Below are 23,347 nucleotides of genomic sequence, written 5' to 3' on the forward strand. Positions count from 1 at the left end.
TTAATTTTTCAATCGTAATTTTTTTTCCAATTATGAGTTATCAACAACACGCAAAAGCTAAAACACATGCCTAATTCACTTTCCCGCAATAAAGAAACAATTAGGACAAGTTCCATGATGGGTCCCACCCTGTCCTAATGGGGAATAATAAAATTACTCCTCAAAAAAACATCTTGACAGGGAAAGCGAAAGCTTTGATTCATTTTCATTTGATAATATTCAGACGCTTGCATATTTATCCTCACTCTGTGGGTAATTATTGAACAATGTTAAATATATATTACACATTTTTAATATGCTAAAAGACATTTACTTCTTATTTGAGAATATGTATGGAGAAAAAATATTTTTACAAAATCATGCAAAGAAAAATAAACCCTTCCTGTCCTGACCAGATTTCATTGGTCTTGATTTGAATTCACGTTTCACGATATACTTACTATACTAGAAGACTTAAATAAAATATTGCCATGTTCTTCCGAAGAAGACAAACCCTGGTAGGCAATTCCTCTGACAAAATTCAAAGTAAAACGATGTGCATGTAACTAATATTGAGTCATAATGAAAATCTAATTTTAAAAAAGAGAGATAACTCAAAAAAAAAAATATCATTAACCACTACGTATGTTTCTTACATTGATTATTGACCACTGCGTTTCCTTTTTAAACCTTTAATTACATTGATTATATTGTTATGTTTTGAATTTACAGTGTGGGAGTAAATACAAATTTAGAATATACAAAACCAATCAAGTTTACAGAAAAGCAATATAGCATTGCATCAAGACACTGACTGTACGGCTAAAATTGATCAATGGTTATTCTATCCACAAATAGAATAGACCCTGTAGAAATACAAATCTGATAATCCATGGTACGCTGGCTTTTTATGCCTTTTAAATTAATGTCTAACCCTAATCTACTATATGGATCGTTTTTAGAAGGTTTAACATTTCAAGAACGGCGGGAGCAAACCTCCTTAATCTGGTTACAAAGATTTTAAACAAATGCAGTAAATATAGTCTAGTACTTTATATAATATATAGTTCAAACTTTTTGTGTTTTTATCACTCAGTGGGAATAAAAATTAATCTAAGTGTCTCCTACAATGGTACAGACTTTTAAAGCCACAATGATAAGAACAATAACATGATCGACGTCTTTAAACAGAATCGTGATTTTTGGGTTCGTGCTTCTTGATCAAATGTAGCTATTTTCTGAGAAATTATCAAACGCGATATGGCTAGTGCTTCAGGAAATGAAGATTTTGATTAAAGTTTAACTTGACAGGAATTTCATGTTCTCCGTTAGAAAGTTCTGGCCTCAAGACCATAAACTGAGAACAGACTTAAGTCAAAATTTTGAGTTTGAATATCTTGAGTTTTATTTAACATATGTACTTAAAATTGCAGGTTTGGATAATGTTCTGATTTAAACATATGATAAAAAATTTGTTTCGTTATGAGAATTATTTCAAAAGTTATGTTGATTTGAAATTTTGACTTAAGTCTCTTCTCAGTTTATGGTCTTGGGGCCAGGACCGACAATTTACACTTTCTGATAATGACTTTGAACTTGCCTAAATGGCATTGGGTCAAGGTCATGGCATATCCTCAGGTCATACGCAATCTGATATTACGATATTACTTTGCTGTTGAATTAACATTTCTCTATCAACAAAATTTGTAGGCCTGATATTTTGTAAATTAATTTTGTGCATCCATCCCTTATTTACATGTATGCAACAAATGACATATTTTCTCGTTTGCCGATTTACCATTGATTGACTACTAGGATGAGAAATAAAAAACGAAACTCACTAAAAAACAAAATTTCTCCTCAGTTATTTCTTAAATGCTATAATTGTTACTTTCCTTTATACAACCTTTCTTTCTCTTAGATCTTAGCAATAAGAAATAAGTGTGATAAGAACGCTAAAACTGAAAGTTTGCTGCTTTAAGACCTTTATTAATCATTATTCATTTTAACCGACAAACTTCCCTAGTTTTAAATTTGAATCATTTGCAAAATTCCTTGGATTGAATTTTCAATAATGGTCTCAATATAAAACCGAAACTACTTGTATATCCTTTTATACAGAAACGCTCTTTCTCTCTCTCGTATACGTAACTATTTAAGAAATAATTTAATTTTGACCGCTGGTCTGTATTTTTTTTTTTAGTGTGGCTTCGTTATGTGAAGTTGTAGTCTAATACGGTATAATAATCATCAACAAATCTGCCGCTTAATCTGTAATAATGTTTTCGAATTAACAATTGAAATCTCCCAGGCAGCAGTTTTATTGGTATTTCTTAATGGAGAAGGAAATTTATTAATTGACAGGAGTTCAAGAGGGACAAAAAACTTCACCATCTACATACAGAGGATCAAGTTCTTGATTGAAAAGTCACAGAAATGGACGTCTCTACCTCTCAAAGGACTTAGATTAGTTTATGGATATATTGAAAAGACTATAACCGGTAGTTGAACCAGGATGCACGATAAAAAAGGGTTTCTTGTACTCTAAAAACGTATATATTTGCACTAGTAAGAACCATTAAACTGTCGAATTTTACTTACCTTGAACTTCTCTGGGCTTTTTTTAGTTCAACTCATATATTATCAAAAAATCTTCATTTAGAGATGCATCCTGCTTGAGATAATTCTTAGCACGATAAAATTCAAAGATTTTTTTCCTTGGAATCTCTGATTGGGTGGTTGCTGTCGATATTAAAATTGGAAAGGCACTCATCATACTGAAACCTTTGGGATAAATGCTGGTGAGAGAAATTGTGTCAAAATCTCTGAAATTTTAACTTAATATCACATTCCCCTGTTTAGTTTTTAGCTAAATATATTCTTTCGCCTAGTGAATGACTGAGAAGATGTTAATTTAGAAAATTACAAAAAAAAAATCGTCTAAATGCATAGATCTACATGAATTCGACATATTTTTAAATTGCAAAAAGTGTTTGAAGTATTTATGGAAGTTAAGTGCATTCATCGGCTAAAGGACACGTTCCCATTCGTGCAGAAAGGAAAAAAAATTATGTCATGTATTTTAAAGCAAGAGGCCTATGGGCCACAACTCTTCTTGAGTCACATTCTTCCTCACAAATGAAATCCCCGATTGTTGCTCAGTTTTTGAACAATTTCAATCTTCATTTTTTGTTTAAAATCTTTACTTGTGCTTCAACAGTTTATACATGTATACATGTACTCTTTGTAATGTATTGCATCCCTTATGTGGCTGAACCAAGAAGTTAATAATTATAATTAACCTCAAATCTACTGTTCTGTACTCTACATGGAAGGCACGGGGCATTTCAGTGGAAATTCAGGAGGTGTGAATGAATATTTCAGTAAAAATATAAGGATACATAAAACAAAAATTTGATGCATGGATTGATATATATTTTTGACTGATTTTGAATAGAAATGACATAAATAATAAATCCCAGAAATACAAGTATAAAGAAATCGTATGTTTTCTTTGGTGCTTAGATATGCGACTTTGTTTCGTTTTCTATGTAATTCACTAATTCTATGCAAAATTTTGTACATATTTTTAATATTGTGACAAAATCTTACAAAATTCTCCTACTTTACCTGGCAAATATTATTCGGGTTACCTATTTAATTATAAATCCATGAGAAATATTGTTGTTTCACCGGGTGTGTTCAATTTGTTAAACTCTGCACACATCACTCAGCACGGACTGACAATACTGGTGAGTTGGTTTTGCTTTCTCGCATTTCTACTTTGAATTTTCTGGATTACAGTTTTCATATTTTTTCATTAATGCACAATAAAACTTCTATTTTTCTTAAGTATTAAGGATAAAGTTTACTTTGTGAAAGTGCAAGGATGTGTCGATCAAACGCGTCTCGAAATTCGTAGTTTCAATTATTTCCACATAAAAGAAGTTTCTGAACACGATTTTATTACATTTCCGTGTGAAATGCAACATATAAGTTATGATATTATACAGATATTTGAGAAAATATTAACTTCAAATCTGTGTCCAGGGCCCTTTAACAACGTTGTTAACATGGTTAAAACTTTTGTACATTTTATGTAAACTCTATGTCCATACACAGATACAGCAAGCATGCAGAACTTCCCGATGACCAATAAACGGAAAATGGTACGCAATAGAAGGTGTGAAGCTGAATTTTTGAATACTCTATTTTCGTGAGGACGGAAATTCTGAAAGGTGTGAATATAACCCCGCGGGCTGAATTTTCCAATAAATTTACAGTAAAAGGTGTGAAAAGTGGGAGACTGTCCTATATACATATACCTAAAACCAATTTTGCATTCTGCCGTTCCGTGCGCAATATACACATATATTTACCAATGTATACATGCGCAGATCTAGAGGGGGTCCAGACCCCCCCCCCCCCGAAATTTGCAGAGTTTTTAAAAGACATATTGAACCAAATGAAAAAAAAATGACTTTGGACCCCTCCCCGTAGAAAACATGAACCCCAACACCACCACGAAATAGTTTTTTTTTTTTTTTTTTTTTTTTTTTTTTTTTTTTTTACGTTTAGGAATGAACTTTACGTTTTTATATCGTATTCTACCTGGCTGTTTCGAAGGAGAAAGGGGGGGGGGTGTCTTGAACATAAACATGTAAATTAACCATTATTTTGTAGTAACAATTAAGCCTTATCATTTTGAAAACGTCAAGAAGAGTTGTTTGTGATATGAAGGTCAAGGCCATTTTATTTAGAATCCAAAACAAAAACAAAATTTTTTTGGCTTGTCAATAAATGTTCTGGGTTTGATACGGTTGGGAAAGGAGTTTAATTTTTTCTTATTTATTTTATTATTATTATTTATTTATTTATTTATTTATTTTTTGGTTGTCAAGAAATTTCTGGATTGGATTTTTTTTTTGACTGGGGTGGAACCTCCTCCCCCCCCCCCCAACCCCCCGAAAAAATTCCTGGATCCGCGCCCGGTAAACATTCAGGATGACCGTCTTTTCACCTCTTCAGACATCGAATATTCATTATTCACCAAGTATGTAATTTTTCATTTGCATTTACTGTGGAAAAGAAGAAATTTATTTCAATTTCATTCTGAAAGTAAAGTAAAAACACAATCATGCATGCCCTGTTTTTCAATTGCAAAATGTCACGGGCAGGAAATGGTAATACATTTTTAGGTTTTAAATCTTTTAATACAGTTTACATATATACAGTTATAGTTTATTTCCAATCAAAAGCCTACAGAATGGGGTGAGGGAATTGCAAGTGTTCACATGTAATTTCTAATGTCAATAAACATCACGTTGAAGAAAAAAAATTGTGAGGGTATTACATGTATTAGTTTATTACCGCATTTTCGTGAGGATAGAAATTCTGAAAGGTGTGAATAGAACCCCGCGGGCTGAATTTTCCAATAAATTTACAATAATAGGTGTGAAAAGTGGGAGACTGTCGTGCATGTATCTCAAACCAATCCAGTCCAGTAGAACGCGGGGGGCACTTTTTTCTAAGTATAGTAGTAGTATTTTGTTATAATAGTAAATTTTCCTTTAGATGCTGTTTGCCCCCCCCCCCCTTCAACACACAGACCCACTTTTTGATGTTGTAAGGTGGAGCACTGGCAAATTCCAGGATTTGGACAGTAAAGGAGCTTTTTTTTTTGCTCCTCAGATTTTTTTTTGAAGTTGCCTCCCCCTTTTGAAACCATTGCTACGGGCCTGCAGTCTAGCATTCTGTGCACAATATACACATATATTTACCAATGTAAACATTCAGGATTACCGTCTTTTCACCTCTTCAGACATCGTATATTCATTATTAATCAAATATGTAATTTTTTATTTGCATTTTATGTGGAAAAGAAGAAATTTAATTCATTCCCGATTAAGACATCAAACGTGCAAGAAAAATATTACTATACCTCTGCCAAGAAATGTTTTAAAGTAAAAAGATACATGCATGTCCTTTTTTTTTCAATTGCAAAATGTAACGGGAAGGAAATGGATATACATTTTCAGGTTTTAACACAAGTTAACAATATACGGTTAGTTTCCAATCCAAAGACCACAGAAAGGGGTGATGGCGTTACAACTGTTCATGACGATGAAACATCGCGTTGAAGAAAAAAAATGTGAGGGTATTAATAGTTAAAAGCATAAATATTATCGATTTATTTAATAATCATACATGAGATACAAAAATAAATCATATGCATGTACATAGGAGAAATTCCTGTTTAGGAAGTAGACACAACCAGACAAAAATTCCCCGACATGTAAAGTATAAATTGGCAATTACTGGGGGAGGATGGTACTTACTCCCCCAACCCCAACCCCGGTTCCTACGAGCCTGTCAAGCATGGTGTGGTTAGTGTTTAGTCACTGACTTGGTAAGAACAAGTTGTATTTTTGAATTATCATTATTTTAAGCATATTACTAATTTATTTAATATTCATAATTTTGGTATATATTTTTTCTGTTCAAAAGGGCAGCTTATATGTTAAATTCTCTCTCTCTCTCTCTCTCTCTCTCCGTGTGTGTGTGTGTGTGTGTGTGAAATGCTAGTCAAGAAATTTGAGTTTCTTGACATTATCTTTTATATTAATGTTTGTGATAATTTTTTTGGATATTAAAACATTTCCATCGCTCTTTGTTCCTACAGGCATACAAGTCATGGTAGAGACAAAATTATATAGTGCACTTTAAATTACAACGATAATTAGTCAACTGATTCAATGCTTAAATTTTATTTACTTCAAGCATATGGATCTTCACGAGAGAATGTTGGTAAACCGACAATACTACTGGCATTAACTGGTACAGAGGTTAGATAGTCCCTCCAGTGGAAGGTCTGAGCGTCCCTAAAGCAGTACTGAACCTCCAGGTTGGCGGGGTTGTCCGTGGAGTACAGTATATAAAAATTACACATCTCGTCTTTGTTTGTGGATCTTGTAAAAGTAACATATTTCAGTTAATATTTCTGACTAGTGAAAACAGGCTCAAGTTTGCTAAAGAGATTTATGACACATTACTAAATGTATATCGTACATAATTAAATCAGTTATCAAGATAACAATTAAAGCGAATCCTTTGCCATTTCTTCGATCTTTTTTTTTTTTTTTTTTATAACAGAATGAAAAACCAGAGGTGTATTTTAGAATGTCACCCTGAAAAATACTTCTGTTCAAAATGTCGACGTCAATCATACTTCAAATACGCTTTCAACATTTATAGTACCTACCCGATCTTTGTTGGAAATGTCCTGTCGCTACTCATCGTACAACGTGCTGCCTGACAGGAGAAAAAAGTACATTATTAATGATAATATATCCTATATATTAAAACAGTTATAGAAATCACAATTAATGTATACGTGTGGACTAAGCGGAGGCCATAGATCTAAAGCGCTTGAGCCCCCACCCCCACCCCCACCCCCGGTCAATTGAGACAGCTAAATATTGTATTAGAGATCATTATTGTAAATCCGTTGAATCGCCCCTCCCCACCACTTTGTGACAAATTCATCGTTTATTGATAGTCTGGGCTCCGGTGCACCAAATGCTTATACTCACGACACGCCGGATGGTCAGACAGTGAAGTATGCTGTATATATCCTATCAGATTAAAGTGTTAACACTTGGCACTGGCGGAGTTAGAGGGGGGGGGGGGGTTCAGCCCCCCTCTTTTGAGACCAAAAATATGCATAAGATTAATACTAGTAAATCAGTATTTTATTGGGGTATATTGCATGAATTATACCTAAAATGTAGCTAAAATAAGTCGAAAAACTGTTCCATAGAACTCCTAAAACCCCCATCCCAGAGCCCCAACTGGATGCCCCCCCCTCCCCTTTTTCAAGAATCCTGGATCCGCCACTGCTGGGGTAGGTAGTAAATTTCGAAGACTGTTGTAGGTGCATAGTTAGGTTTATTTCATTTCGTTGTTTTTCAGCAACAGTTACGCAAGAAACTGACACCGTCCTAAGATTTCCTTGTTACATTATAGTTGTTATGTCGCCAATCATCGCCTTGTTTGCTATTGTGACCCCCACCCACCCAGGCCCCAATTTCTGGTTACACTTCTGCTTAAAATTAATAATTTTCATTAACAACTTGCTTTGATAGGATTTTTCTATTCATTTTTATTTGAATTTTCTTATCATTGATAGTGCATGAGCAAGGTATATGGGAAAACCATGGAGAGACACCTTCCAGAGCATGACATCTTGCACTTACCAACATGTCTCCTCGGCGTATATCCATGCCAGGGGAATACACGTCATAAAAAGCCTTTAGAAGAATAAATGAATGAATAACTGTTGTGTTTGCAAATATATTATAGTACAGTCTCTGATTCAATGAGCAGTGAAACAAGACATTAAACACTTTGAATACTAAATTGTACATCTCTTTTTGGCATTCAGTACCTGGGGTAGCTGGGGGGACATCCGTCCAATTTCGGTCCACTCTCCGTGACGTATCCTATATGCTGAGGTGACTACGCCTAAGAGAAGAAGAAGCGTGCACAATATGTCAAGGAATTAAATAAATCAAATGCACTATTCGATATTTTGATTTTTTTTCTTTGCAGATTTTTTATTCGTAAAAACATCATTTAAAGTATTTACTGTGGATGCATTTTTATATAAATGAAGTATAACCTAAGTTGTGCGAGTGCGTTCGGAACCCGATTGGATTTATTGTGTAGTTGTTATATTGGCAGACAGACTCCAGATGAAAATCTATGAAAGAAGAAAATACCTCTGCTAGTATAGAACATAACAAGGGAATTCGTCTGACACAAAGTTATCCCATCCCCAATATTAATGCTGTTGCCAATGTATCTCTTTAGACTACTCTATTTTTTAAATAATGGGGTAAAATTAAATTATTTTATACCCAAATATAAGAAAGAGAGAAAAAAAAGTGATGTAATGCTACATGTAAGTTTAGTTAAAATTTGATCATATTAGAACGCTTCTAAACTCTTTTCCATAAAATAAAAGCGACCATGAATTAATTTTAAAAAAGTATGCGCATATCCTACATCAGTCACTATTATCATTAGAAAAATCACTTTTAGATCAACAAAATGGATATGATAATCAAATGATATGTACAATAAAAAATAACATTTACGTACTTTGTATCATTGGTGGTATGTATCCGTAATTACCCAACACGTAGAATCCAGCTTGTTGAGGCTGTCTGAAAAAACATATATTTGACATACATGCAGAATAGACAAAACAAAACTGAAATTGGTTTTCTATTATCTTACCGTGTGTAAGTCATATGCAGTGTTACTCCCGAGTCATCACCTTCTGAAACTAAAAAGGAGAAAAGCCATTTTAAATTCTCGTAATCTGTATACTTAGAAATCTTATTTAGGGCGATACCTAGATTTACCGAAATGTCCAAAGAAATTACCGAAATGCCCCTTGAATCTACCGAAATGCCCCTTTATATTAAATACACTGTATACTTTTTTGATATTTTGTTTAACATTGTGTCCATATACATGTAAATAGAATGGGTAGTAGACAAATTTTGTAAAAATCTGCATTTACCTCCATCTGGTAAATTCAATATTTACATCACGATACTTTGTAATTATGATAATTAAAAAATGTACTCACTTTCCAGGGTACCTTTATAATGAAGCTGAATGACCAGGTATTTGATTGATGTACTGCCGCTAACTCGAAAACCAACACCTAAAAAAAATGAAAGATCCCAAACTGTAACAAACTTTATGAAGAAGCCATTTCGCTATACGATTATTCCGTGCATGCCCACCTTCCGGAAGTTCTCTAGAGTCTGCGTCCATTGCCCATGCGTACACGATTTCCCGTTGTCCATCCTTACACACAGAATCATCTGATCTGTCGTCCATCTCCCCACACGCCCTGAAAGGATAGAAAACTAAAATACTCATATCACAACTCTTTGCCAGGACTGAGCAGTGAGCATTCAAGTTCCAAATTGAAAATGGGCATTAACTGTTGCAGGCCTAGGATGTTATGTACAATTGCCATTTTTAACATTCCTTTCTTGCAGGAAATGACCCAAAGATTCTGTGAAAGTCTCATTAAATTATACTCAGTGGTGTAGGAGTTGTTATCCGTAGATGAGTGATTGGTACCCCTCAGTGTTATAGAAAGAATGACGGTGTCCGTTTTTGCTATGGGAAACCCCATATATATCTGTTCGAAACGAAAAATAAGGAGGTTCACATTGGCACTATGTAAAAAAGATTCTGTGAAAGTCTCCTTAAATTTTATTTTTTATATTGGAGGAGATGGGTACCCTCAAGTATTGCGGACAAAAAGACGTACAAGCTCATCATCGGGGGTATGAATATACAAGTATATGTGTTGAACACCCCCCACCCCCCCTCCACATATTTTCTCAGCCAGTAACCGCAGAAACATAACAATTTTTTCGCCGAATAAAGCATGCAGCATGAAATCCAATGTTTTAATCTTCAGAGAAAACTTTATTGTATTTATCCTTATACATGAATATTATATTTCACAGAGTCCTCCGGTTCTTACCAGGAATCCTCGGTAGAGCCGGGTTCACCACAGCCATAAACCATCATATGGTGTGCTATTTCTTTTGAGGCATGGGGTTCATATTTCACTTGAAAAAAAAAACATTTAGTATATACATGTATATGTATATCAAACACCTTCTATTGTCTTGTAGTGGAGAAATAGAGTCTTAATTATAAACTATAGCATAATATGTACATGTATAGATATGTATATTAGCATTTATACTTGAATCAAACTCACAAATATATGCCTCTCTCTCGTCTAGTTTAACACCATGACAAATAAGATCGTCTGCCTGTGAGAAATTTACTTTCTTCATAAATAATTATTTTTGAAATGTTTTTCTTCATATATGTGAAATTCCAGAGACTAAGACTAGCAAAAATATTCAATATTCGCTCTTCCCAGTTTCCACCATAAATTATACTCACATGTTGTGGTTTTACATTTGGCATACGTATGGTTTTTGTGAAGAAGTTGGGATTTTTAAGGTATTTTAGTTCACATCGTGGAAGCAGTAGACAAGTTCCCAATATTATTAGTAAAATTCTGTGCGTGAGAAGTAATTCCATTTCGTTATCTTAACTTCGTAAGGAAAGGATAGTTCAAGGTCAAAGATCATTGCAGATTATACTATTGTACTGCGTTAGAATGAGCACGTATATACATCAAACCATAAATTTATAAATAAAAAAACCAAAGGTATCGAAATTGTTGGAACTTTGTTTTTTTTTATTTTTTTATTTTTTAATTTTTTGGTTAAGATTTAGAATAGTGTTCACAGATGAGTTTCAATTACAGAATAATTTATTACAAGCCCTGTCCTATTCCCATCACTAATATACCTTTGAAAGTAATTACCAGAAGAAAGTCACCCAGTTGAAAATGTTATAATGACTTCACGGTCAATGAGATAGACCTTTAAGGTCAGACGACACGTTCCTCAAAAACAGATAATTTCTCCCAAGAATTTGTCAATAAAGTATTGCTACTTCAACAAGTTTCCACACAAAAATAAATTGGGGTACCTTACCAAGCATTCGTGCAAGATACCAGGGGATGGTGTTTCTTATATAATTCTATAGGAAATCACTAACATTGCCAATATCACAATTGTTCATGTATTCATTTTTTGTACATTTTGAAACAGTTTAGAAATCACAAGAAAATGATAATTACAATTAATTTGTTGTATATTACGAAGAGATATAGAACAGATGTTTGAGGAACGTATCGTCACACCTTAACATATGAGACCGCATAAACCAGAGGTCAATATACTACACCTTTAACTCCTTTTTGAATCGGGAAAATATTTGGAAACTGTCAACTTGCATGAGTTTTTAAAAAAAATAATTGTGAAAAGGCAAGTTCCAAAGTGCAAAATATCGGAAAAGTGATGACTTTCATATCCTCTCATCTTACATTTGTATTGAATTAATTGACTTAAATTAATTACCGGTAATTTATTAATTTAAAATATCACACGACAATCACTTTTACCAACTTTATTGTAAACATTTAAAATATAGCCAACATTTTCATAAAAAATAATGATATATATTAATACTTCCTAACGTTACTAAACATAAACATAAACAAACATTTATTCAACAAAGTGCGTAACTTTAAATTTATTCAACATTTGTAAACTTTTTCTCTTTGATAAATTATGCTGCTATTACAAAATACCTCAGTACATGCATTTTTAGTATAAATATAACGAATTTAGAGACAGTGAAATTTTCATAACATTTGGTGAATTGACTTATCAATGAAAACCATTACTGAACACAATAACCAGACTCCATTTTAGAACATTTCAGAACTGGGGATAGTAGTCAGGATCGCCATATGCATTGTTGAGGTAGTCAAGCAGGTGCGCCAGGCGTTTATCCTGTAGATTCTGTTCCAACGTCACATCCTTCGCGGAGATCCCCGGATGTGCAGGAGATGAGATTTTGAGGAACACATTTTTGTTGGGAATGATGCTGGCGGACTGAGGGGCATCCTTGAGATTCAGTTTGTGCTCCAGTGGCGAGTTATCCCAGTAGTAGTATGGTGGACCGGGAGAGAAACAATTGTGGTCTCTGGCTGTCTTGGTTCCATCCACAAAATACATGATATAGAAATTACACATCTCATCGTTCTGGGTTGCTCTAGAACAGAAAAAACAGATAAATCAGTATAATTGTTGCGGTGATTTTTTTGTATTAGGTGAATCCAGGGTTTTCCGTTTTCGGGGAGTAAGGAGGGTAGCGAAAACGTCAACTTTTTTTTCCAAATGTTTTTCGACATTGCATCGAATATAAAATATTTGTTTTAGGCTAGCGTTTTATTAAAACACAGGATATTAAAAATATTTAAGGGATGTTTTTAAGTTTTGTGTGAGTTATTGGTGTGTAAATCACACAGACTTGTCACGTAGGCATATTTCATGAAGCGCGCTAGCGCTTCATGAAAAATATGCCTACGTGCAAGTCTGTGTGATTTACACACCAATAATTCACACTAAACTTAAAAACATTCTTTATATTTACATTTTACAAGTTTAAAAGCACCAATAATATACTCAATATTTGAATTTCTTGCTGCCCTTTATCGTTATATTTTTATTAACGTCTCTGTAGTCTCATTGTGATATCACTTTAGCGCGAGTTTCACCGTGTATGTTTCTAGGCGTGAGTATACACAAAAATGACTTTCAAATCAATTTCACATTTGGCTTAGTAGAAAAACACAGCAAATGTAAATATTCCAAGTTATACTGCAATGAGGCAGGAATATCTCTTTGAAGTCGGACAATGTATACAAATCCTTAATACTACAACTCCTTACCCTATCTGGATAGTTCTCGATTCATCGTTTTTCATTGTACACCTAGCGGCCTAAAAAATAAAATTCCATTTGGAAAATAAATTTCGAAAATAAAATTTAGTTCCATTTGGTATCGGAAAATGTATTGAAACAATAAGTCTCACCAGAATGTCTCCTTTGCGTACTTCTATATTAGGCGTGGTCACATTGTAAAACATCTGAAAAGGATGTTACTTGATCATAGTAAAATTCTCTATACTATAGAGTGCAATAAATAATCTATACTATATAAAATTTCTATACTATAGAGTGCAATAAAAGCTTTGTATTGTTCATAAAACGCAAGGTTAAAAAAGTTCTTTTATAGAAATACATTGAATTCAAAACAAAAATTGTAGATTTTAGGGTTAACAGGAACAATACATAGTTACTCCTCTGTGATTTAATAGCGTGAACATATAAGTTACAGAGGATTTTATAATACACACCCATCCTTTTTTCTTGTCATTTGAAATATTTGGTTAAAAACATGAAAATATTGTGTGTCACAATGATAAATATTCCAAACTAGTGTGAGCACCAATAAATAATTGAATCTTCCGTCATTGTGACATTTGGATATAACTTGATCATAGAACATGTATCATATATATACTGCACACTGTTAGATATCTGATATAACCCAAATACATATCATATATCACCTGTGGTTTATGGGGGCTCATTCTACCGATTTCTGTCCATTTTCCGTCTCGGATGCGGTAGCCAGCAGTCACTTCACCTGACAACAAACACAGTCTGTTACCGATCTCATCTCAACCACAGGTAAGGGATACATGTATATTTTGATATATACAGGGAAATAAACGAAAAAAGAAACCTGTTGCATATTTTCTTGTATTTATAAGTTTCAATTTGCAAAGCTTTTTTTTTAAATTCTGCTATCATTTTTTTTTTTTTTTGCTTGTCATTTTCAGGAGGAAAAGTTTCCCTTAAATTCCTGCTTAATTAATAAAAAATAAATCCACCAAATTTTATTTTCCGTTAGATCTCTTTCATACTAAAAAAAATGTTTTTAAAATAAACTCTTTTCCCGCGTAAGTCAGCTTGGTTATAAATTAAAAGAGTTCGTAATGGTAAAGTTGTATTTTCTTACCATGTGTATGTGCATGCGTCCTGAAGGCGAATGGGTGCATAACGATGTTCTCAGATATTTCACAGGCAGTTTCCATATACTCTACACATAAAACAAGGTACCAAAGGGAATTCAGTATCATGATAGGTTATAATTTAAGATATTTACATAACTTGGGATGTATATGCATTATTCGACTTACCAACAGACTTTGGAGGAATACTTCCGCCAGTTCCCAACAGATAGACACCTGCTGACCGGGGCATTCTGAAAAAAAATGTAACATTAAGATTCCCCTGGTTAATACCCCCCCCCCTCCCCCTTATGAATAAGTGTAACTCTCTCCTTGAGAAAATTCGGACAGATAAACCAGGGAGCTACAGATCCAAGTATTGTAAAAACCTTCAATTTACGGCGCCGCTTTTTTGTCGAACCTTGGGGTATTTCATGTATTATATGCGTTTCCCAGCCAAAAGCATGGCATCCGTTAATTAACCATGTATTTTACTCCTAAACATGATGCTTTATTTACCTTACAAGGGTCCCAAATAGCGTGACCCCAACATAGATGTAGGGATGCCAATTTTTTGAAACTGACATTCCAAAGTCACATACGGCTGTATGTAAATAAGGTATCATGCTTAGGAGTAAAATATATAGTTAATTAACGGATGTCGTGTGCTTTTGGTTGGGGAACACATAATAAATGAAATAATATCTCCAAGGTTTTTACAATGCTTGGATCTCTCTGGTAGACAAACCAGTAGTTCAAATTTTCTCAGAGAGCTGCAGCTAGAAATAAGATGTAATATTTCAGATTTACTCACGGACTCGTCGTGGTACGGAGAGTGACACCAGAACTGTCCTTGCCATTTTCTGACAAAAGGAAAATTAAGAACTCATCACAATTTTATTCAGTAAATTTCATGCTCATTATTCACACTCTATAAAACCTAACTTCAAATTCTACAGAATCAGCTAAGAAACTCACAATTCTGTAAAATCACAGAGGTAACTTAAAATCCTGAAAAAAATTACAGACGTAACTTAAAATTCTGCAAAAATCACAGACGTTAACATTCTGTAAAACCACAGACGTAACGTAAAATTATGTAAATTAAACCACAGATCATATATCTTAAAACATGATAAACAACCATCCTCACAACGTTGGACGGCAACGTGTTGACTCGGGACCCCTGACTTGTTAGGATGATGGGACATGGGATAATTTTCTAGATCAAGTACTACTGGTCCCCCGGGGTAGCGCACTTTGCTGCTGGGACAATACCCCCAACCTTTTCATATATTTCAAAATTTAGATTAACGGCATATACCTTAGTTAGTTGTCATATATTGTATCACAACCCCAAAAAAAAAAAAAAAAAAATACGTGTTCATATATTTTTGGGTTGAAGCCATATTTTACACAGATTTAAATCAAATTTCATAGAGAAAACATTAATCGTAAACATTTTTTTGAATTTGCACATTTATTTAGCTATTTCGTCTACCCTTTTCACAGAAAGGGAGGGTGTGTGTGCGAACGATTGCTCCACAGTATTGCTAGAGGTGCAAATTTACTATGGGAGTCCAATAGTGGGCAAGCCCCACAGAATAATATAAAATAATAGTTTATACTGACATTTTTATCATCAGTCATCATTTCAAAGTTTGTAGTAAAACTTACTTGGTGGCAGGAAGTTATCCACATTCTTGTAGTGGACTTGTAGAACCAGATATTTGATGTCGGAGTCCCCTCCTACTTTAAATCCTACATCTGCAATATATAGATGTGGTCGGTCATTACACAATGTCTTCTATATGTAACACACTTGCCTTTATACTAAGCTACAAAAAATAAAATTCATGTTGTTCTTTTTTATGTTGCAAAACACAACACTTATTAAATGATGTCTTGTTGAAAACGTAGTTTTACTCGGTACGTAACAAAAACATGTGCAAGCCATTTCCTACACTGTAATTTCAGAAAACGAATTTTTAAGTCACACAAAATTTACTCAATCTCAGTGTTAAATTACAATAAAATGAGATATTTTTGCCATTTTGATATTAAGACACAATTTTCAAATATTATATCACGATGCATTGCAGAAATACCCTTATATGTAGACACATATAATTACATTTATCAACAAAAATCGAATGCCAATATTAATAAAATAATCAAGAAATAAATAACAAGGTTGAAAAATTCTATGGGAAGGGCTTCTCAGTAGATTTTATTATGTAAAAACCTAGTTCATTTCCCACTTGTTATTTATTACTTAAATATGTTACGTTTAAGACGAATATTACACGAAAAGCCAGCCATATCACTGTATCGTGACACGCAGTGACCTAGAAGTTGGTCATGAAAGTTCGCTTCGCTCCAAAATTTGAATGTTTCCATCGATGTTTAAGCCTAGTTAAGTTCCAGAAATTTCTGTTTATAATGATAGTACAATGATCGGTGTTGAGAACAATCTTATTATTTTATGGTTTCAGTCAAAGGCGGTGATATCGTTTGTTTCAGTTTACAAACCTTCAAAAGAATTTCGGGCTTTAAAGGTAAGCACGATTTTAATACGATTATTCAAATTATTCTTCACATCGAAAGAGGAAGATCTAAATAAATGGACATCTGTTGATTGAATCCATATGTTTCAATTATTTTACCTCTGTCATCGGTATCAAGTTAGAAGTTCAGAAACCAGTTTCACTGTGACATAAATACGAAAGCTAAGATGTATTAATATTCGCCCTATGACCTCTGGCAACCTATAAGTTCATCTAGGGAAATTTATTTGCTTATAGGCCTACGCGTATATTATATATAAGAATAAGGGAGGTCAACTGAGTGCATTGGAAAAACCAAATTTCATATTATTTAAAACAAAAGCTAAATCAGGAAAAACCCATAATGCAAACGACTCTGGAAAAAAATCTAAATATAGTAACAATTGAAAGGTGACAAAACTGTGTGCAAACAGCACGCGCAGTTTGTCGTGTGCAAAAAATGGAAAAACCCCATAGGGTTAACATCCATATGAAATAGTGAAATAAGGAAAAACCCATCGCTATAAATAGACAGAAAAAAGTATAAAAGCGTAGTAAATTTGAAACGATTCTCATTCTGACAGCAAGTCTTTTCCTGTCAACATGGACTTTAACATTGCTTTGAAAAAACTTTTCCAATCTCAACAGCGTTTAGGACCAAGAGCAAGGGAAAAACAATTAGTAAGTATAATTTACCTACAGAGGAGAAGAGAAATAGCACTTCGAAGAGAAAATTTAAGGCTTTTACAAAGTTTACAGAAAGCCAGAGCAAACAGACAGCAACAAACAGGGCTTTTTCGAAGTCTGCAAGATGTTACAACAGACAGACAGCAAGAAGAAAACATAACTTCACTATGCCCATCATCACCACCGTACGAACAACGAAAGCCTTTGTTTATCAGTAAAGAAGATTTGGGGATCTTGACCGCTATTTTAGCAGATATCACCAATACTCTTAATACCTTCAAACAGGAAAAGATTAACGACTTTTGTCATATCCGAGGAGGGCTAGCCAAAATAGAGGTCAAATTGACTGAAATAGAAGAGGGGATAAATGCCGATTACAACCAGGAAAGAAAGGAAAAAGATCTCAAGAAGAAAACAAGGGAGACTGACCCCTGCTATATCTGTAAGGAGCTAGGCCATTTGGCGCCAGAGTGCCCCAGAAAACAGCAGGACCTGTGCTATCGATGTGGAGAAATAGGGCACTGGGCCAATGAATGTTCACAAACAAGAGGATAAGGAAGAATATAAACAGGGTGAGCATCACTACCTTAAAAATTTGAAACCGAAGAAGAGAAGAACCATCCTATAGTAAACCATCTGATGAGCCAACCAAAAAGAAGGGCATGCAATGAATACAGAGAAAAGTGATAGACATTTTAATTTTTTTTTCTTATTATGTGTTGTTCTACTGTTATTGAAAAATTGTTTGTATACTCATTAATAAATGCAGAAAAAAAAACTGACTTCATGTTTTATTCTTTTTCTTTAAACTTATTTGATGGTTCAGCTGTTTGAGAGAAAGAGAGTCTAATGGGATGTAAATCACTGCCAAAATGTAAAAATGACGTCAAAAATCTGGCTTGACTGTGATTTGAATCGATGCCAAGTTTTTGACGTCACAATGCACACCGTGCGTTGGTAAAATAACTGAGTCAGCTGTTTTGTATAGGTAATATATTATTTTGGAGGGTTTTGCCACGATTTTCTGGGTTTTTCTTATTTCACCTTTTACTCCATAGGTTTTAACCCCCCCCCCCTTTTTTGCACACGACATGCTGTGCTGCTTGTTTACGATCTCTTTGAACACGAAACATGCTGCTTGTACAGACTTATTGTTTCGTGTATGTTAATACTAACATGAATTGAGGAAAAGTTACAAAGGTATATCGGTTACGGTAATGTAACATGATTTAAATATTTTTTTACTCCGTTTTTATTTTGAACATATTTTATTGACTACATCAAAAGGATTGGAAACGAGTTCTTAACACTTAATAGTTCCTCTCCTTATATATACATGTAACAATGTCATGAAAAGCGGTAAAATGATATATCAAGTAAGAGAATCTACAATGTACATGTTTACTCGATAAATTTATGAACAGCAGCAAACTGTTGTTAATTTACATCACCACATAATAATAGATTTATATCAATAGTGGCCAATATAAGCATGAGGTATCCATTGAAAAGATTACTTCTTGCATTAGAATACTTTTTGCATGCAACAAGCATGTAGTAGCCCCCCCCCCCCTTTTCCGAAACATAAACTTTTATTATTTAAAATGTCCATTGAAAGGCTGGTTGCCCCCCCCCCCCCACACACACACACTTTTAGTTGTAGCATTGTTAAATCACTATAAACTGGTAAAGTGGTTGCGAAAAGAAGTTGGAATCTACCCCCTTCCCCCCTTACAAGCAGGCGTGAGTGTTCAAATCCCCTCCCTTGTTTTTTATGGCTTGTGAAAGTTTTTTTCAGGCAAGTTGTTTTTTTTTTCTAATTTCATATCATGCTAATAAGCAGTGGTATCTAATGCTAGACTAAAGGAAATTCGATTTCTCTAAAAATGAATTCATTTCTTTCTTTTATGGGGTAAAAATGTCAACTTTTTACAAGACCTTTTCTAAGACTTCAAAGAACCTTGAATCACATTAAGATGCATAAAATGAAAATTGTTGCACGAAAAGATCTCAATTTCAAGCTTCATTTTGAGACTTTTTAAATAAAATAATAAATTTAAGTTATCCTTCCTGGCTGAGGATCGGATACCCTTAAACGGCACTAATCTGTATTTTTAAACAACCAAGTGTATAGAAATACAGAATTTTGGAGTATGTTTGAGTTCGCCTCAGAAATGGATCCAATTTTTGTTTTCAAGCTTTCTAACAAATAGAATTCAACAATTACCTGGTTCTAGTTATTGTTTCAAAGTCTGTTAAAACTTAAAAGTATACGCTTTTCAATATACCGGTAAGAGACTACTAGTTGCATGCGTACGTTACAACAGCAGTCTGATTTACCTTTTGGTAATGTAAGACTTGGTGCGTCCATTGCCCAAGCATAAATGATCTGCGATCCGCTCCCACACACCCCACCTGAGGCATATTCTGAAGTGGTGTGGGCCATTTCTCCACAATTCCTGTAGAAAAGAAAATACGAACTTGAAAAACATGTGGGTATATTTACATTTTCTGACATTTATCAAAGACCTCAATGACATGTAAATATTACTGCTTTATATCTTGTGTTCGATATGACAGTTCCTCGGTATCATATGGACCTTACTGCACTGAGGACCTTAATCTCTCACTCCTACCCACCCCGTCCGCCCTTTCCCATAAAAGGAACAACTCTCTACTGTGGAAGATGTATACAAATTCGATAATATGTATATTGTACTAATCTAAACCCTTCATTTATCAGACAAGGGTGTTTAATTAGACCTAATGGTGGTTTACATCTTTTTCCTTGATATTTTTTAAAAAAATAATTTTCGCAGTCTGATTAAAACCAGCCCCCCCCCCCTCTCCTTTCGTCGTCACGACGATAGGAGAAGGGGCTGGTTTTAATCAGACTGTAATTTCCGTACAGAAAAGGGTTCTCGACCCCCCCCCCTTCCCAACTTGTAGAACTCTTTCAAAATACATGTACATGCACATGAAAGTACAATTCTCAAAATATAAAGTATTTATGACTAATTAAGTCTAAAAATATTGTAATTAAGACAATGATAGACAATTTAAGAGTCCTACCAGACGCTTTCTCTACTCCCTGGAGTACCACAGCCGTAGATTAGAATGTGGTGGGCTATGTCTTTATTGGCATCTGGTTGAAATCCAACTGTAAGGGAAATTCATAGGTTATTGTCATTTTGTAACCAGTTTCATGTAAACAGACTCGGTAGACATTGGCATGGAACTTTTTTTGTTCGAATTACAGAGTTTTTAGGTTTCATTATATGTCTCGAACTTACCAATATATGTGGGATTGGGTTGGCTTGTTTTCATTGCGTGACAAAGGTACGTGTCTTTCTGAAAGTAAAATAAACGGAGAATCTAGCTGTTTAACATGTACCCAACAACGAAAGTTATTTCATAATTTGACGTGAAAGAAATTTATTTTCTGTGCATCTGATGAAATGTATATTCTTACCACTTTAGGTGCTACTTGTGGCATTTTGAGGGGGAGTTTGGAGGTGTCCCTTCTCTGGGGAGCACCACTGACAGCTATTAAGAGTGTCCCACACAACATTATTTTGATTACGGCCATAGTGGCCATTGGTCCCTAAAAACAATTTTGTTGCCATTGTAAAATTCGTTAATGAACATATAGAAAAAAAAATATTTTAAAATTAACATGTTGATGACAATACACTGATGAGGTTTATCAGTTGTCAGTAAAAACACAAACATACATGGACACGTTTTTGACATAAACATGATAAATAGAACCATATGCATGTCATTTATTTGCACACAAGTTTTCAGTAACACATGTTCATACGGATCGAAACATGTTTTTCCTTTATTAATTATTGTTTTATGATTATAACTCTCTCGATTTCCGTTAAAATATTTGAAGTAGTAGATACACCTGTAATCAGGTGTTCCAGGTAAACAAAAAACATAGCGATTACATTATCATTGATTGAAGTTAAAACGACAATTTTGTAGCAAGGCAACTGACATATGTTGTGTCATGGCCTATTTCTGTTCAACTCTACATTTACTTATCCCTATATCTACATGACATTAGAAGATGCCATTGTTTCTAATATTCTGTTAGAGAAGTATATTTGCTACATGTAAACGAAAAGGAGTCTTACCTTCTTATCTTAGTCCTTACGTGTGTAATCCTTAGTTTTATCTAATAATAGATATAGCCCAGGGCTAAATTTGTAACATACACTGCAGGAAGGGGCTAATATGTTAATAAAAGACACAAGATCGGCTTTTTCCTGTTGTACATAAACGTTACAATAGAAAAATAAAAATTATAATAAAAATGACGTACCAGTGTTTCTATAGTAACAATTCCTCTGTCCCTCTCCTACGCAATGTTCTTTAATATTTAGAATATGCACTGCTTTCACTAGAATATCGATATTTTGGTCTTGTTTTGGATGCTAAAGCGCCCTCTAGAATCGCAGAATATCAGAAATCGATTTCTAGTACATGTATAAGGCAAGTAACAGATGCGTCACCACTCCAGATAACGAGATACCATGAGACAAATATATGTTGACCAGCACGTACAGATGAGAGAAGGAAGTCCGTACTTGATTTTCAGTCAAAACGAAACCCCTGATGCTTGCATAGGATGTAGCATGCCTCGATCGTTCCGATTAAATGCAGTGAAAGTGAATAAATAATTTATTTGTTTTAGCTCACCAGAAGCAGTGAAAAGATCAGCGGTTGATTTTCACAGGGACCTATAGGTTCCTGATTTTCACTGTTCCTCCTCCCCTGGCATTTTTTTTTTTTTACTTCTCTAGACAACGTCATCTATTTTCATTCATGCTTATTGCAAGGCATCCCAAGCATGTAGCATCCTTCATCAAAGTAGAGGGCCAGTCCGAAAAAAATTTGACAAGATACATGAAAAAAATCTTCGTAAGCAAAATTTAAGAAAAAAAAAGGAAAATTGCCACCCCCCATTTTCGGGGGGGGGGGATCCAACTTCAGACAAGAAAAAAAAATTACTAGAATTACATGCGAACAAAAAAGTGGAGGTGGACATGATGGGAGGCAGTCTGTAAACGAAATTTTCCATTCTAAATTAACAGAAAAGGAGGACCCCCAAAATATGTGCCTGCATCCTTGGGCACAATCGATGCAATTCTACTCTAATGAAAGTCTGCCGCATCTTCCTGTTTCAAGTTGGGAAATAGAGAAAATATAAGGTAGTTTCTTTTTAAGCTGATGAAAAGCTATTATACTATATCTAACTTGATTTCAAGCTTCCTCAGCTAAGGCGTTTCATATTTTCTTTCGTTACAGAGCATTCAATTTGACGGAATACCACTCCATACGAAAGCCTATCAATTAAATGTAGTATCAAGTAAAATTAATAAGGACGCCCCATTCTCTTGTAATTTCTATGTAATTATCTCGTTATTACGAGAAAAGATCTCGTAAGTACGAGAACATATCTCGTTATTACAGAAAAAATCTCGTAATAACTAGAAGTGGAGGAATCGTTCTCAACCTTCTTTCAATGCAAAAATTTGCCAGACCTAGACCATAATGCAACAAAAACGGGGGGGGGGGGG

At 34.3% G+C, this 23,347-nt stretch overlaps 2 protein-coding genes across 3 annotated transcripts; both read right to left on the reverse strand.

Annotated features, from left to right (window-relative positions):
- Positions 1–6,730: 6,730 nt before the first annotated feature.
- Positions 6,731–11,144, reverse strand: LOC133200222 (peptidylglycine alpha-hydroxylating monooxygenase-like). Its single transcript, XM_061336041.1, has 12 exons — positions 10,990–11,144; positions 10,799–10,853; positions 10,556–10,643; positions 9,798–9,907; positions 9,638–9,715; positions 9,280–9,328; positions 9,142–9,206; positions 8,660–8,740; positions 8,426–8,502; positions 8,235–8,288; positions 7,241–7,290; positions 6,731–6,947 (listed from the first exon to the last, which is right to left on the reverse strand). Exons 1-12 carry the CDS (start codon positions 11,128–11,130, stop codon positions 6,755–6,757), a joined length of 1,041 nt encoding a protein of 346 aa, XP_061192025.1. The 5' UTR covers positions 11,131–11,144; the 3' UTR covers positions 6,731–6,754.
- Positions 11,145–12,122: 978 nt separating this feature from the next.
- Positions 12,123–22,334, reverse strand: LOC133172290 (peptidylglycine alpha-hydroxylating monooxygenase-like). 2 transcript variants are annotated; one of them, XM_061307159.1, is made up of 13 exons: positions 21,902–22,036; positions 21,229–21,360; positions 21,050–21,107; positions 20,829–20,916; positions 20,097–20,215; positions 16,201–16,290; positions 15,338–15,386; positions 14,713–14,777; positions 14,532–14,612; positions 14,080–14,156; positions 13,540–13,593; positions 13,397–13,446; positions 12,123–12,717 (listed from the first exon to the last, which is right to left on the reverse strand). In XM_061307159.1, the coding sequence occupies exons 2-13, from the start codon at positions 21,352–21,354 to the stop codon at positions 12,381–12,383; spliced, it is 1,194 nt and encodes a 397-aa protein (XP_061163143.1). In that variant the 5' UTR covers positions 21,355–21,360; positions 21,902–22,036; the 3' UTR covers positions 12,123–12,380. The 2 variants fall into 2 exon arrangements, with proteins under 2 accessions (XP_061163143.1, XP_061163135.1); XM_061307151.1 differs by lacking the exon at positions 21,902–22,036 and adding an exon at positions 22,090–22,334 and having other exon boundaries at positions 12,124–12,717.
- Positions 22,335–23,347: the final 1,013 nt, after the last annotated feature.

This window comes from Saccostrea echinata, unplaced genomic scaffold, assembly GCF_033153115.1.
Source record: "Saccostrea echinata isolate AGI-Se365-2 ecotype Australia unplaced genomic scaffold, CSIRO_AGI_Sech_v1 ptg000002l, whole genome shotgun sequence".
Taxonomy (NCBI): domain Eukaryota; kingdom Metazoa; phylum Mollusca; class Bivalvia; order Ostreida; family Ostreidae; genus Saccostrea; species Saccostrea echinata.